The 15,908-nt window shown below is 44.7% G+C and overlaps 1 protein-coding gene across 8 annotated transcripts in view; it reads right to left on the bottom strand.

Moving 5' to 3' along the window:
* foxp4 (forkhead box P4) overlaps window positions 1–15,908 on the bottom strand; it is a 130,008-nt gene that overhangs the window by 60,688 nt on the left and 53,412 nt on the right. For all 8 annotated transcript variants that reach the window (XM_066703267.1, XM_066703265.1, XM_066703264.1 and 5 more), the window contains exon 3: window positions 6,921–7,010. In XM_066703267.1, coding sequence (XP_066559364.1) covers window positions 6,921–7,010 — 90 coding nt within the window. The remainder of the gene's footprint in view (window positions 1–6,920; window positions 7,011–15,908) is intronic.

Raw genomic sequence — 15,908 nt, forward strand, 5'->3', positions numbered from 1 at the left:
GAAACCAAAATTGGTCACTTTGATAATCGGACGTAGGTTGTTTATCCTCCAGTGAGGCATTTTTTGAATGAATTGTCAATTGACAACACAGACAGGTGTGTTCAGAGAAAGACTACATCAACACAAAACTAATCTCCCTCTCCTCACTGTCCCGGGCTGCCCAGCTGTCGGTGGTTAAAGCCTCTTTGTTTTACTGTCCCGAGGAGAAAGGTAAGCACAGCTCCGGCACAGTCATAAACGCGGGCGGCTGGCGAAGGCAGCAGCTCTGGGCTGTCACTCGGTGATTTTCAGCGAGTACTGAGCCTTGTCCACAGCTCTGCCAAGGGACTACTTCTTGACAGCGTCCAGACAAATGAAAAACTTGCGTTGTGAGAAATGCCCCGGGTAGCGCAAGTTCAAGTGGAAAATCCCCCCCCTCCCCAACACAACACCCCCCCCACCATTGAACGCCCCACTGCGCCAGAATAAAAATGACAACAAATTTCCACTGGAACACAACAGAGATTACTTTAGCGGGGAAATATAAAGGCCTATTATCGACCCGGCTTCATTACACATTTCACTCATGTTTCAAATCAAAAATTGGACTTTCACACTCCACTGCTTGAACCTCAACTCCACAGCCACCGCTTTCAGTTTTCTTCTTCCACCGTTCTCTCTCTCTTGCTCACTCTCCCTCTCTCTCATTCTTTCAGTTCTCTTCCGCACTGGACCCCCAAAATGTGCCGACGCAGTGTTTTTTTATTCAGTCGACAAAAGGCAGGAAGAAGAAAAAGAGTGATTGTCAAAGACGGATTGCTTTTAAGGATAAGGTATGGGTAAGGAGACCTGGATCGATCCTCGGAATTTGCTGTATTTAGAAGAATTCCAACAGAGCAGAACTATTACAAAAATCCAGAAACCAATACATTTGGGAAAAGCGCCGCGCCTAAAGTGACGGTCATTACGGGAGATTGTTAGATGCCGACTCTTCGGACGCTTCACTTAAAATGCAACTTCCCCTCAGACCTTCTTCAGCATTTTTTGTTTTTTTTTTAGAAGATGAGATTGAGCATTTATAACCTAACAAAAATCCACAGCGGCACCAAATTAGAGGGGAGGCAGGAAAAGAAAAAGAAAAAACAGTCAAGATATTGAACCGCTCTGTTGATATTATTTCTCCTCCACATTATCTGACGTGCCTTGAACTGAGACCCGAAGCAGACTGGGTTACGGAGGTGGACGCGGGGGTCCAAGACCACTTCCGGGGGTCTCCGTACTGCGGCCGAGAGATAGGGACGCGTCACGGCGATACCCATCTGCGGCAGACGGCAGCCTTCATCAGCTCGTTTAAACGTAATACTGTTTGAACACAAAGCTGCAGTAATATCAGGGCTCTCTATTGAGAGAAAAAGGAATCTAATTAGCATGTCTCTAATGAGTCCTTTCATTTTTTTAATTAAATGAGGAACCTCAATAATACAAGAAAAAGAGGACAGTTTCTTCCCCTCTCACTCACTCTCTTCAATTACCAAAGGAGAGGGGCTGTGCCACATGTCTGTATCGGAGAAAGAAAAAAAGAAAGCATGTGCGAGGGATCAGAGGTTACTGGCACATGTTTGTGGGAAATCTGTGCAACCCTAAACAAAGACCCGTCCCTTACCCGCCACCCCCGTCGTTAGCGCTGCCAAATGGCATAATGTGTGCCAAGCGTGCCATCAAAAAAAGGACGCACTGCCCACTCTCAGACACTCACGGGCTTGAACCGACGGAATAACTGGCTGTAATTGCACGGGGAGCGCGAGGACGGGGCCGAGCCGCAGGGATCTGTGGTTTGCGACGACCGAGTTAAATGTGGTTATTCAGAGGGTGGGATAATTCCACGTTCGCTGCAATAAAAGCAGCAGCTCCTGACATCCTAAACCCTTCATCAGAGCGACCGCAGAGAAAGAGAAAGAGAGAGGGAGAGGGCGAGAGTGCGAGTGCGTGTGGCAGAGCTGTCCCTGGGCGCAGTGTGACAGTGCGTCACGCCTGGGTTAAGTGTGCCCACAAGGAAACCGGCAGCTCGTGCGGCATGGTTAAGGACAGCTTCCCTCTGGCTGCTGGGAGAGAAAAAAAGCACTGAACAGCAGCTAAAATGTGAGGGTTAAATGGCTCGACTGCGTGGGAAGTACATGTATTTATATATGTTAAAGAAAATACTACGTGCATGTCCCCGACTTCTAAGGGTGCCAGTCGGTAAACACACACAAGACACGATTCATCTCCAGCGAGGAGCCATCGCTCTTTTGCTCCAGACGTGTGCCATCACCCCAGGCTATGTTTCTCGCTCGCCACGAGATTTGCAGTAGCTTTAGGTCAGGAAATCCCGGGTTTTCAACAAGTTGGCAGCCGAGAGAACTCGACTTACAGGACGAGCCGCCACAAGTATGGCCCGCTGTCAAGGCAACATGCTGGGGGGGACGACAAAACAATATGTACAAATAAACACCAAAATAACACGACCACAAAACCGCCTGTGGCTGTCACCTCCCAATGAGGAAGAATCTGTTTAATCGGCATCCAACTTCTTTTCATGTCGGCATCGTTGACATCTCTGAAAGCGCCTCCGATACACAACAGAGAGCGAAAACGGGACTGTTCAACAGGGCGGAGACAAACCTGGCCAGTAACGTCACTTCAAAATCATCCCTCTCCCGTCACCCGTCTCTCTCCCTCTCTCAGAGTGACAAAGTGCTACAAGAGTAACTGGCACAAAACCATGAACCCTGGATGAAGCACTTCTATTTATTTACTGTTGTTGTTTTTGGTTTGTGCATTTTTAAAAAGGCGCTCGAAATTTTTAAACGAGGTCCTTACCAACAAAGAAAGAAAAGCCTTTTCAAAAACAAGGACCTCTCAAACAGCTGCAGCTCAGCTGAAGACCTCTTTAAGAGCAGGTCCCTCGCGCTCACAGTAATCGAGAGCCTGTACCAATTTTCCTGCTTCCCGTTACGAGAAGCCGAGGACCTGGTGGTCTTTACAATGCAAGCAACGTTCCTCGAGGTACGGTCCAAGTCTCTTCCTCCTATACTGACCATTCCGCACACAATACCGAATATCACCATGCTGTGCTACAATATCCTTTCAAGCAAAGTGACTCTGCAGGAGAGGCAACTTTTCTGCCCAGTTTTGTTTGTTTTCGGTACAATCCCAGCTTGTTTCTCTGCAATCCCTAATGTGCTTACACTCTCAGCTCCTCTACTGAAGATCTATTATACCCACCGGTGTACAGAGGCCTGTAATCCACTTACACTAGCGCTTGTTTGGCTCTTGTTTAATTCTGCAACAAGGCTAATGTGCACGAGCTGGATTATTCCCTTACAATAATAAGCGGAGCCAAAAAACGATAACCCCGGAGCCCGAGCCAAACCGGAGGGAGAAAGCGAGAGAAGGAGAGAGGGACAGAGAGGGACAGAGAGAGTGAGGAAGAAAGAGAAGAGAGAAAGTAAAGCCAAAGCCAAAAACTAGAAAGAAAGAATAAAATAAAAAGAAAGAAACCTGGGAAAGATCAACGGCAAAACAAAGAAGGCAACACAGAAAGAAAATGAAAAGTGCTCAGTGCCGGGGAGGAGAGGTGGGGGAGTGCCGGGCCGGGCCGCCCCAGGGCTATGGATGCACCCCTGACAGTACAAAGGAGGCGGCTCCTCCCGCGCCTTCATTGACATGCTGGGCCTGGCGCGCTCTGCCGGGGTGTGAAGTCCAGGCATGCTCTGCGTTTTCCTTGTAAATACCTCCAACCGGAGACGCACCGAGTTCAAACGCAGCAGCACAGAGCCGCAACTGTTCAGTGGGGAACTTTGTCAAGAAGCTTTTCCTTTCCCTCAGTCGTGTTTCAGTTTCTTTTTTTTCTTTCGGTCTCCGATATTCAAAACAATTATAATTGAAACCGGTGGATCTTTTGGCTCTCGTGCCCCAAGTACGAACTGTATCCCGGTCCGCTGCTCTCTAAGGAGGGGGCACTGGAACCAGAGCAAACTAAATAAAAATATAGTTCCAGAACTTGTAAGCGTGCAAAATTCTCTGCTCAAGCCCAGTCATCTCCACTGTGAAAGTAAAATAATTAAACGTACCGAACTGCTTTCATCCATCTACCAATTTCCTGATTGCCGCGTTTGAAGTCATTGATGAGATCGGAAAGTATGACTCCTCGATCTGCTCCGAGCATCCAGTGACCTACACCCATAATTGAACCGCCGCTGATTGTCAGGAAAGGACTGGCTTTTTGCTGACAGCACACAAAGCGAGTAGTGAAGGCGAACGCGATGCAGGTTAATCAGGAGGAGAGTGGGCAGGTTTGCTCCGGGGTAACATCCTCTAATGCCATCATTATCCTTCAAGAACCTGCTTAGAAGCAGCCAGTTACGCCTCAGCGTCCGGGCACGTTTCTCTCTCTTCTTTTGTTGTTTTCAGATGAGTAATGCTCAGGTGGGGACGATATTGTACCGCTGCACTCGAGCAACAACAGACTGCCAAAAAATAAATAAAGGAGGGGGGGGGAGAGTTGCAACTTTTTAAAAAGACTTCCTTTCTTCCCCCCTCTTCCCTTTCCTTTTGTGTCTGACAAGCCCGTTGCAGGAACCTCCAGCCCAGAGTTCAATCTAATTAGTGTGGTTTGTTAATTAAATGAACGTGGCACTAACGAGGTAACCCGCTGTTCCTTGATAATGTTAATTACCCTAAAGGGAAAACCTCTCAACATGGCCATTTAAACTGTCAGCCCACATTCCCTTCTTTATTATTGATGATTATAAAACTCAGGATTCCCCCCCACCTCTCTTTCTTTCTCTTTCTTTTTCCTTTCGTTCCTTTTGCCCAGCTGGTACTCAATAAAACCACTGATACCTGCAATAAAGAGGCATATAAATAGATTGAGGTATAGAAACTTACGGTCCCCCCACACACACACACTTGGTACAATAAGGACGTGATCAATAACAAAACTGCACGGGAAAGAAACAGCGGGTAGATGATGAGATATTACACTGTCCCATTAAAAACTGCTTTTTTGTTTTACTTATTTACTTACAAGTCTTAGGAAATAACTGATTACAACCTGGTTACTCTGTACCATATTTTAATGCTGGCTGAGCATTTTAATGGCGACACGGGTGTAAACTACATGACCGAGCTTAAAGACTTGTGCGTTAGTGGTTTTTTAATAAACACAGTGAGCCGGGTTTTCACAAGTGTCAGGAAAGGCAAATGGACGTTGGAAAGGACCACGGAGGATCTTGAAAGTCTTGCAGCAGCACCAGGTCTGAGCTTTAGCAACAATGTGTCAAAAGACAGCATAAAACGACGCATCGTCGAAGAGCGATCGGATTAAATAATGTGCAGATTAGTAAAATAAATAAAACTTAACTTTCAAGACAAATGCAAGATATGAGGCCTGTTGCGTATTTCCAGTGAGTAAAAACTGCCTAAAAAAAGTAGTTTCTATACAAGAAAAAATAAACCTTGGCACAACAACGTCACTTTACGTAAAGTAGTGATTCGTGCCACATACCTTTTTCAATGTAATACTACCTCTTTAACCCCGATAGGATTTTAAAATTATATTTTTCATTATTATAATGGTTCAACAGCCCTTTTTATTTATTTTTTCCAAATACTCTACTTTTTTTCTATCCGCAGCAAATAAAATGCAAGATTTCCAACACCCCACCATCAATCTGCTGACAAACGTTTTGACATCAGTCGAGCACTTTCCCACAAGCAGAGACAGGGAAAAGAGAGGGCCTTTGTGCGCCGTCGCATTCCTACGCAAACGTCTGACCCGGAGACTTGATGACTTTTAATATGTTCGTGTAATTCTTCACCCGAGAGGAAGTGATGCTTATTTGTAAAAGCCGAAAAGTTTTAACACATCCCCCCGGCGTGGCCGCTGGGCTGTGAGTCGCCGCTAACAGTGCCCTTTCTGCTTGTGAAATGTTACACCCGCTGGCTGGCGTTCAGACTTCCCATTTTAAAAGGCAGTTGCGTGTGGGCACCGGCTCAGAAGTTGATGGATTGTGCGTGCTTAAGTGTCATATCCACGGCTTCCCCAGTTAGGCCCGCTTTTAGACAGCCTGTGGAGAGTCCCCTGACAAGGGGGCAAACCTCACCGAGAATAAGGATCCTGTACTCCCGCTAACCTCCAGCTCGATGAGGGATTGTGCTGTTTACAGAGGCCGCGCAGCCGTCGGTACAAAGGACTGCATTGACTTCTCGGATACCCTTTTTTATACACATAAACAGAGGTGAAAAGTATTTTTTACATATGAGAAGTTGCGTGATATTAAAAAAATCAATTAATGTCCCGCTGTAATGAAGTGTTGCCTCAAATCTGTCTTTTGGGGATTCCTAGGCAAACAGATCAGTGAGAGCAGAGTGTAAATCACATTTAGAAAAGCTAGGCTGTGTGTGTGTGTGTGTGTATATATTATTTAATTTAAACACACACACACACACACACACACACACACACACACACACACAAGATGCATCCTATATTACCAAAAGTAATGGGACAACCTGAACCAAAGGTCATGAACTTTACAAAGACTTATTTTTGAAGACCCCATCTCAACGAGAATCTCCCGTACATTTTTTGGGGGGGAAAGTAGTACAGTGCAGGCTTTAGTGTAATTTAAATATTTAAAACATCTGCTTGGCAATGCGGAGTGCCTGACACAGTGACCTCAATCTCACAGAACACCTCTGGGATGAACTGAAACTGTTCACTCCAGCTACTCTTGCTAAACTGGAAACTACATCCATCAAGTAGACAGTAGTGCGAGGGCCATCTTTGGTAGCTGGTCTCCTGTCCCAACACTTTTTGTAACATAGCGTAGGCCCGAGTCATAACAAAAAAAAGAGCTTTCTCTTTGTTTTCGTGGTGCTGATGGCGTGTATCTGACCTGCACAGGCGTCTGCTTGGTCTCGTTGTTGCTGGGCGAGCTGAGTCCGGTGGCCTGCTGGAGCAGGAACTGACGCGCCGCTTGGAGCGCCTGGGAAGAAAAGAGAAAAGGGGACTGTTTAGCAGGAATGCATAGTTTCTTTTCAGTTTTTAATAAAGTAAAGATTCAGAATTATTTCTGGTTTGCCTGAAGCCCAAACTCCTAATGGTATAAGATTGAACTTCCCCCGAAAATGCCGTTCCCGTGCCAGTCTTTTCACAAGTCCGTGCCAAAAATGACAACCATGATGGCATTCTAACACAAGGGGACTACAGTGAAACGGGCCCCTCTTGTGGGTCCGTCTCCGCGGTTCTCCCTCCTCTTGAGCAAAGCAGAAAAAATGGAGTGGAAGCTTCCAGTTTTTAGTATTTCCCCCCCAAAATAAGCCAGCTTTAATTTGAGGGCTACAGTGAATGTTTAGAAGAAAAACATTTGAAGAAAAAACTGTTGACCAGGCATTTCCAGGCCCCTGTTTTCTTTGAAATAGTTGAGCCCAGGCCCGGGTCCAACCGAAAGACACGGGCCGCTAAAGCCAAACACGACCAAATCTAGATGAACAAAGTGGTTTATGCAGCCGGACCAGGATGCACATTTGTATCCTGAACTCAGAAGGAGTGGCAGGTTATCCGACTACAGAGTAAATATTGATTTATGAAAACAGATTCATGCAAAATTAATGACATCAACAATAAATCAAGCAGCACTAAAAACAACAACCAAAAATGTGCAATAGCTGTGTGTGACAGATAACTCCTTTTGGGGGGGAAGAAAAACAGACATGACTACAGGAGAGATCCTATCAGAAAAAGGCAAAATAATCGGTGACAGTACATGCCCCAACTTGCCACTGAAGATATGATAATGAACAGATGTATACTAGGCCCAGCCCAATGCCTCACAGATTACACACAACAGGGTCAAATTAGCAGCGGCTTCCTTTAAGAGTGAAGGTAGCATTTTACAGTTCACCAAATGAACCACGTGTGCTTCAATTAAAGATAAAAGGTTGCCCTTCAGAGATCTTTAGGAATCAAGCACACAATAAATTCCTCATGTTTGAAAGCTGAGAAAAACAACAAATTAGCAAAATCGATAGATGCCCTACGATTGCGTATACGGCCCCTTCCCAAACGATGCCACCTTATAGAAACACCGCAATTTGAGGGGAATAAGGTGGCCCACCCACAATCAAACTCAAAAATGATGAGAAACAGCTGCGTCAGACACACTTGCCGCTTTTTCCGGGTGCATTAAACAAAAACACCATCAACCTGCACACCTCTCTCCCTCTCCCTCCCTCTCCCTCCCTCCCTCGTTCTGCCATACATCAGGACTCCAAACCCTTTGTGGAAAACATAACTTAAAGTGACCACAAGCGCCTGCAGCCAGACTTAGCCCAAGATCGCCATATGGTGTGAATTACCAGCGTATGCCGGCGCAGTGCGCACCGCTCATGTCTGTTAGCAATAACGGACAATTTTGTATAAATTACCGCACTGATTACCAGTTTATTAAAATCCTATTTATGGGTTTAATAAATGCTACTATTACTTTGATGCAACGCTGTATTTCAAAATATAATAGAGAAACTTATTAAATTCCAATAACAGTAATATGTGGAGGGTGATAATTAATTCACACAGATATATAGTTAGTTGTTTTGAAGTTGTGTTTATCCACGGTGAAACTATGGCATGAACGAATACGAAGGCTTCAGTCCACAGTCTGGACAATTATCATGACAATATGAAGCCGTAAAGAAGACTAACGTGGTTGAAGACATGTCATGCAGGGACACGATAGAGAGCAGAATAAGTCTTCAGTAGAAACTCTAGTAATGACAATTTGACAGTGTGTTTAAGCATGCTTTTCCATCGCCCGTAATTACCCTCCTTGTGTTCGTACAGTAAACAGGTGTCTACCTCTCTCTTTTTTAAACGCACTCATTCGCGATCAAAGACACAGCAGCACGGTGTCTCTGAGTTCAGAAGAGCAACAACAACAATAATGCAGAAATCAAAAGGCCAAATCACAAACTCCGTCCCTTACACATTTATCGAAGCAGACAGCACCTGGACTACTGACTATGTGGCTCTATTTGAGTACCGCTATATGCACACAACACCCTCTACAGCTCTCTGTGTACTCCCAGAGGATTGAAGCTAAAAGTAAGACTCCAGGTCGGCTTTCCCCACCCTCTCTCTCCCGTCCTCCCCACCGGTCTCCGGCTCAGACCCGCACCTCTCTCTCCGCTGGTGCGGACGCTGCACCTTTAAAGATAACACGTTGTAGGCCGGGGCCGGCGCCGAACAACACGGGCATTGTGCTGCTGTGTGAGACAGGTTTTATTACAGCGCGGGGCAGGCTGAGAGAAAGGGGAAGGGGAGGTTGAGGAGGTCAGCGCCCAGCTTGGCGGCCGGCGCACAGTGTGTGAGTTCTTCTGACTTGTCATCAGAGCGGCAGTAAATCAGCGCGCCTGACATCGCCTCTAATAACAGTGCATTTTTTAATTCATCGGGGTGGAAAGGGAGTTTGCTCCTACTTTATATGCAATTCCTACTTATTTATTTAAAACATTTTTTTTTTTATTTTTTTTTATGTATTGCAAAAAATGTCCGACTTTTTGTTGAGAGGGTTGGTCTAGTCAGCGGAGGACTAATGTTAAATCTTAACGTACAATAATGAAGATGTTTTTTTGGGGGGTGTTTGTCGGCGACATCAAAGGCTCACAGGGGCAAACTGTGCTCTCAGGAGGGCAGAGAGAACGTTTCATTTTAATGCAAGTTTTATTTCAACCGTGCTCTGGTGGCATATTTCTCTTATACTTCAGGAGACTTGCACTGAATAGGTACTTTTTTAACAGGGGGGGTGCAGCCAGGCAGAGCAATAAATCCAGGAAGGCACGGTCCACCTCGTGTAAGGACAGGTGGACACCATATGCTGCCGTGGCCCATCAGCGCTGACAGAGAGCCATTGTTGATGCTGCAGTTTAAAAACGAAAAAAAAAAAAAAACGACAATGGACTGTGGGCCGTCCTTGAGGAAACCCGGGCGGTGCAGAGGTCAAAGGGATTCGGGTTTCAGAGGCTGGCCGTCCTCGAGTCCTGCCATATTGACGCTGACACTGCCGGAGGGGGGTGGGTAACAGCAGCATATGGCCGCGTATGCAATTATTTAACAAAGAGGAGGAGGGGTGGAGGAGCAAGAGACGGAACACCAGGCTCAGCTCCTCTGTACTTTCATCGCCCTCCCCCTCTTCCCCTTCTCCGAAAAAAGTTTATCGATAACCAGGGAGTGGAGCAGCTTGATCCGTCCGTCACCGCAGTAGCCGGAGCTGCAGCCGTCTCCCCGAGCAGCCGCTCACAAGTTTCCCCGACAGGCTTCTGTGGAATTTGACCTGACCGCGCCGCCGCCCCTCAGGGGACCTCTTCAGCACGGTCACGGACCCCCACTCTTCATGTCGCGAAACAATATCTAGGCCCCCATTTGAAATGGCCACCTGCGAGGGACACAGAGCCAATTCAGGGTTTATTTATAGCTTCCTCTGCGCGGGTTTCAGAGGGGAGGTCAGTGGCTTGACACCACTGTCTGCCATGTGGATTTCACACAGTGGAGCGAGCGCTTGTGGGTCTTCCCTGTGTTTCCATTGGTCACTTTCAGAGTTCCCTTTTTATTTGTTCTTCCCCCAAAAATGTTTTATATTAAAAAGCCAGTTCTCTCACTACATGCATTTTGGCCACCAGAAACTATCGCTGTTCCACCACATGAGAGAAGCCATGACAGCCCTTTAAAATGATTTTATTTTATCATACAAAGAACATACACACGCTAGGGGTATTTTTCTACTTCTTCCTTCGACAAAAACTTGACAAATGACTAATACCATGTTTCAGGAGCACGAGCAACATTACCTCCTCAAAGAGCTCAGACCGTTTCCTCTCAGACGCCTCACACTCGCCCTGTACACAACGTGCTGGCTCTCATGCCCAGGGCACTGAAGCGACTCCCTTCCTGTTTACCGTCCTGACTGGCTTCGGGCGGCCAGCGTGGCCCTCTCAGAGCAACGACCCGGCTCTCACGTTTCAGCGTGATGGGAAAAGGACATGGGCCTAAGCAGGCAAAGCTGTGCCTCCTTCACACTGCAATTCCTGAGGTGCAGAGATGAAAAGGCCAGGCTGTCTCCAGACACCTCCGCCGCGCGTTTGATTTTACTGCACTGCCAAGATCTTTCCGTTTCCTCCGCGGACATTTACACTAACTGGAGGTAAATGGCGATCCTCTACAGTTATTATCTCACATCATTATTTATCAGACCCCGCTGTGCGGAGAAAGCAGCACATTCAATACTGTATGAAGCCCCGGTAACAAAACCTTATCTACAATCGCCCCTATTCCATGTCAGAAATCAATAACTCATATTTATCTCTGCCCAAAAGCCTCAAAGAGCGGATATCATCATTGGGTGGTTTGTTCTGGACATCTCGGCCACTTTGGGAGACGGGGAAAATGTATTAAAAATTGAATAAAAAGCTTTAGAGTTTAATACACACAGTAACTAACCTGAGGAGAAGAAAAACAAAACTTGACAAAACTTGACAGTGAAAACACAAAAGGAAACATCTTGAGCGTCAGTCATGCAGGGGATTTGGCTAAATAACATCACCTGGCGTTCCCATAAATCCAGCCCTGGGGGCTACACCATCACCCGATACTGCCCTGTCAAAGCAAAGTGCATAATCACCTTGTATGACACCTGAAGGGGTTCTGTGACTCTCCAATCTGTTGTGATATTTTATTTTTTCCCTTTAAGGGCAGCATTGATTTCAATAGTGGCCTCTTTTGATGTAATGTATATATCACTGTCATTTTCTGTGGGATTGGTTCTTTTCCTCCTCCATGTGTGTGTGTGTGTGTGTGTATGTGTGTGTGTTTTATTTGTATGTCCCGAATCCTGAAACATAATAGCCGACTGGAAGACAGCATAAGTCTAGAATGTCAAAGGATGAACAACGGCATTTTCCCCAGACAGCGTCATGCACACTCGGGTGTCTGCACTTCAGACCGCCTCCCCGATAAACGCGGGGGTCTGACTGAAGACAGGTGAGAGACGTCAGGTTACGGAATCGAGAATACACAAATAATACCCGCTCTTCAAAAAAAAAAAAATCGTACTAACCAGGACATTCGGAAACACTTCGATAAAGACCGAGTTTTCTCAAGTGCAGCAACTGATCAAATAAAGACCTACAGTCAAAAAGGATATTAAAAGTAACCGATTTTTAAATATATCACAAAAAAACCTTAATGCACGTCTCAGCACATCAGTGCCAATGATACATCTGCACAAAAGCAAGGGATCGTGTTTGTTTGCGTCTCTGTGTCCTGGCTTGTCCAATCAGGCCTGCAGACAGATTCCCAACTGAGGCCTCAGACTGGTTTGGGTTTCTGGAAGGCCCTCGTCTCGGAGGCATCGGCAAAATGACTGTAGATACCAGTCCTCATGCCCGGGTCTCATTAGCACCACTTTCTACTGGAGTCAGGGCCAACGTCATAGTGGGTTTCAAATAAACTCCCTTTTTAATTTGAACAGATTTTATTTTGTCCCCCTTTCCAGAGCTGTTTTTTTAATTTAGAACTTCCTTCTTTCATAGTGCTGATCATTTTATTTTTCTTCAAATCAATAAAGTATAAGAAAGAATCTAGCAGCTCCATGCCAGAATTAGCCAAAACCCTCTTGAAAAAATAAAAATAAATTAAAGGTCCTTGTGTTATTTAATGTAACGTTTCCGCAATATAAAGTCTACGGTTCGGCTCTAAAAGTTTAAAATGCTCCAGCAGGCCGCTCTGGATCCACTTTCAGCCATTAAAATGGGAAAAAGGAGCGAGCCGTGCCAAAGCCATAAAAAATAAAGTAAAATAAAAAAAGACCTTGAAAATATGCCGTAATGTTTGAAAAACTCGGACCGCTTTAGTTTTATGTCCCTTTTTTCACAAAAGGGACCTGTTTCAGACTCGCCACCAGACCCAACCTCTCTCCAGATGTGGACGCTTCACCGTGCAATCATAACAAATTATAGGTTGTTTTCGCAGGATAAAAAAAAAAAAAAACGAAACAAATTCTGGGAAACCCTGTGAAGCACAATGGATGCTCTCCTGAATCGGTTTTGTGCCGAAAGGAGGAAGACTATGCATAATAAAAAAACAAAAACTTTTACAGGAAATCAAATTTAATTAAAAAAGAAAATATGAATTTTATAAATGTGAATTATGCTTTGATTAAGGATCTTAAAATACTTTCAAAGCAGACAGCGAGAGAAAAACCTGGGACAACTTTGAGGTTGGGAAGCCCCAAAGGCCGACATGGCGAAACCACAGGGCCGACCTCTTTCTTTAGGAAGGAGAAAAAAAGAAAAAAAATCCTGAACAGCCAGTGTCCAACTGACAACTGTGCACTCGGGGCTTCATTAACTCCCCACTGGCACTCACAAACACAATCACTTTGCTGTGCTCTGAAGCACAAAATTACAAGATGTGAGGCAAAGAAAACAGGATAAAAAAAAAAACCTGGAAAAAAAAAAAAACAGTTGTGGTCACATTCTTCAGATGATGGGAGAAGCCATTACAGCACTGCTTTGTAGTCTAAAAGGTTGCTAATATATATTTCAGACTTATTTAATTGTTGCTAATCTTCAGTTCCCCAAGTTCCTTTTCCAGACTTAAAGACTTATTCACGCAAACCTAGAGGTAGTTAAAAAAACAAAAACAAATCAACACACCCATAAATACATAAAAAAGGAAGGATGATTGTGTGTTTGGAGCTTTTCAACCTTGTTCTGCTTTTGGGGTTTTTTGTTAACCCAAAAAAAAGGGAAACCACTGTTATTTGCCACAGCAGAGAGGAAAACAAATTTCGGCGATTTCCTCTTGGTTCCTGAACCCGTAACCGCGGCATTCGACGTACAGCTCTCTGGTTACGGGTCACGCAAGAACATCTCCAGCACCGTTTCCATTTCATCCCCTCCCACGGTTTTATCGATTACACAATACCTAGTGCTCCGTGGGTTTATTTATTTATTTTACTTGATCATTGATTTGTTATCCGTGCTTCAGATGGAGACTGAAAATGAGACGACGGTGTCCTGACAACTGGAGGAACCTCTCTTTGTAATTGTGGTTCCTCTTTTTAAGTGACACCTGTCACCTGGGAAATGGAAACGAATGAAAAGCAATTAGTAAGTGAGAAAGGAACTGGAATACAGAATAGCTCAGGTCTGAATTCCAGTACTTCCAAAACTCAAAAGGTTTCTCTCTCTTTTTCTGTGGATTTACTTTACTTTGTCTTAATTTTAATTTTGAAAGAGACTCTTATACCAAAGTGTGCCAATATGAAAAAATGTGCTGTGGCAGAGCATTGGACGGACTCCACTCGAGTAAGCCAAGCTTCCTCGCCCGTGAGCGTAAATGTGGTTCTTGTTTTGTCACCTGTTCTGTACTGTTAGAATCACACTATTGATACAGGCTGGACGCCTTTCCGAAACAAAGAGTATACTGCAAATGGTCTGGGAAGAAAATCCTAACACTGTTGCTTTTGGATGCCGCGAGAATTCTCCAGGATATTTTCTGTGGGTGTTTTTGTGGGCAACTCAGACTTGTCTCTTCTACAAAAGTAATACCTTCATAAGAGCGAGGCACCATCCGAGAGTACAGTGGAGCGCTTTGGCAGTTTGAAGACAAAGACTCGTCACAATGCAGTCAAAAGGGATGGATTTCTGGGTCATAAGAAATCCCCAATAATGCATTTCCACTCACATTCATTTCATAGAGCAAATAAAACCTCTGAATCATTCATTTGAAATTACAAGCAAATGATAAGCATCTATTTATAATATTTTTTTGGTCTTGCACTAAATCTGGACCCATTTTTTTTTTTAAAGCACGGTCGGACAACAGCTGTAGTCGTGAATGGGCCGGACCGTCTCTGTGGTTTGCCCCCTTTCCAACCGATGCATGTTGACGTGGTAATCTGCAGTTGCGACGGGGCGATGCAAATTGAGGGGAAAACAGCCAATTGCTAAAGTAAACACTGCGTACATTTAAAACCACGTGAGACGCAAATGAGCAAATCCACATTTTGGGGCGGAGGGGGGAGATCAAACTAAGGAAAAAGTAAATATTGTAAAGACATGTTTTAAAACTTTAACACTAGATGGTGTAGTGAAAACAGAAACCATATCGTGTAGGATTATGATATGAAATGTAAAGATTGGTTTTAAATGCGAACCGTAGTCTGTTCTGAGCTTTCAAAAGACTTAGGATGTTTTCCGTAGTGCCTCCCCGTTACTAACCCCTGTTGATACTCCAGTCCTCGAGCAAGACTACTTAATAAATCAAACAGCAAGTCGCAGACAATATCAGTTATTTAATCCACACTGAAAGCGTATCGTTTGCTGTTCTACAATGTAAAGTTCAAATTCGAGTGAACATGTGGCATGGATTTTTTTTTGCTCTTTCCATTTATGAAAAAAAAAAAACTATGCTAATAATGTATACAGTTACTGAGAAAAAAAATAGCTGAACCGTATTACACAAAATTATACGAATGACTTAAACTGACTGCCTTGTAGGTTTTGGTTTTATACGTATAATTACTTTTTTTTTTTTTTGGTCCTGTGTGTGTGTGCGATTCAAAGAGTTTACACCTGGCTCTATGAAAAAGGAATACAAATAAATAACAGGACGCAGTGCCGCGGTGAGTATTGTTATAATGATCCCGAGAGCTGCCAAGCCTGTAGACGTTTTGAAGGGCCTTTTTAAAATTAGAAATGTATAAAACCTTGTGGGAGGAAACGAGACTTTCAGAGGCATGCTAAATACACTTCCCACTGCCAGCGCCGATGTGAGGCCGTGGTGTTTTTCAAACCTCTCTCTGAAGGTGTTACTCTCACCTAGT

Source organism: Amia ocellicauda, chromosome 5 (genome assembly GCF_036373705.1).
Source record: "Amia ocellicauda isolate fAmiCal2 chromosome 5, fAmiCal2.hap1, whole genome shotgun sequence".
Lineage (NCBI taxonomy): Eukaryota > Metazoa > Chordata > Actinopteri > Amiiformes > Amiidae > Amia > Amia ocellicauda.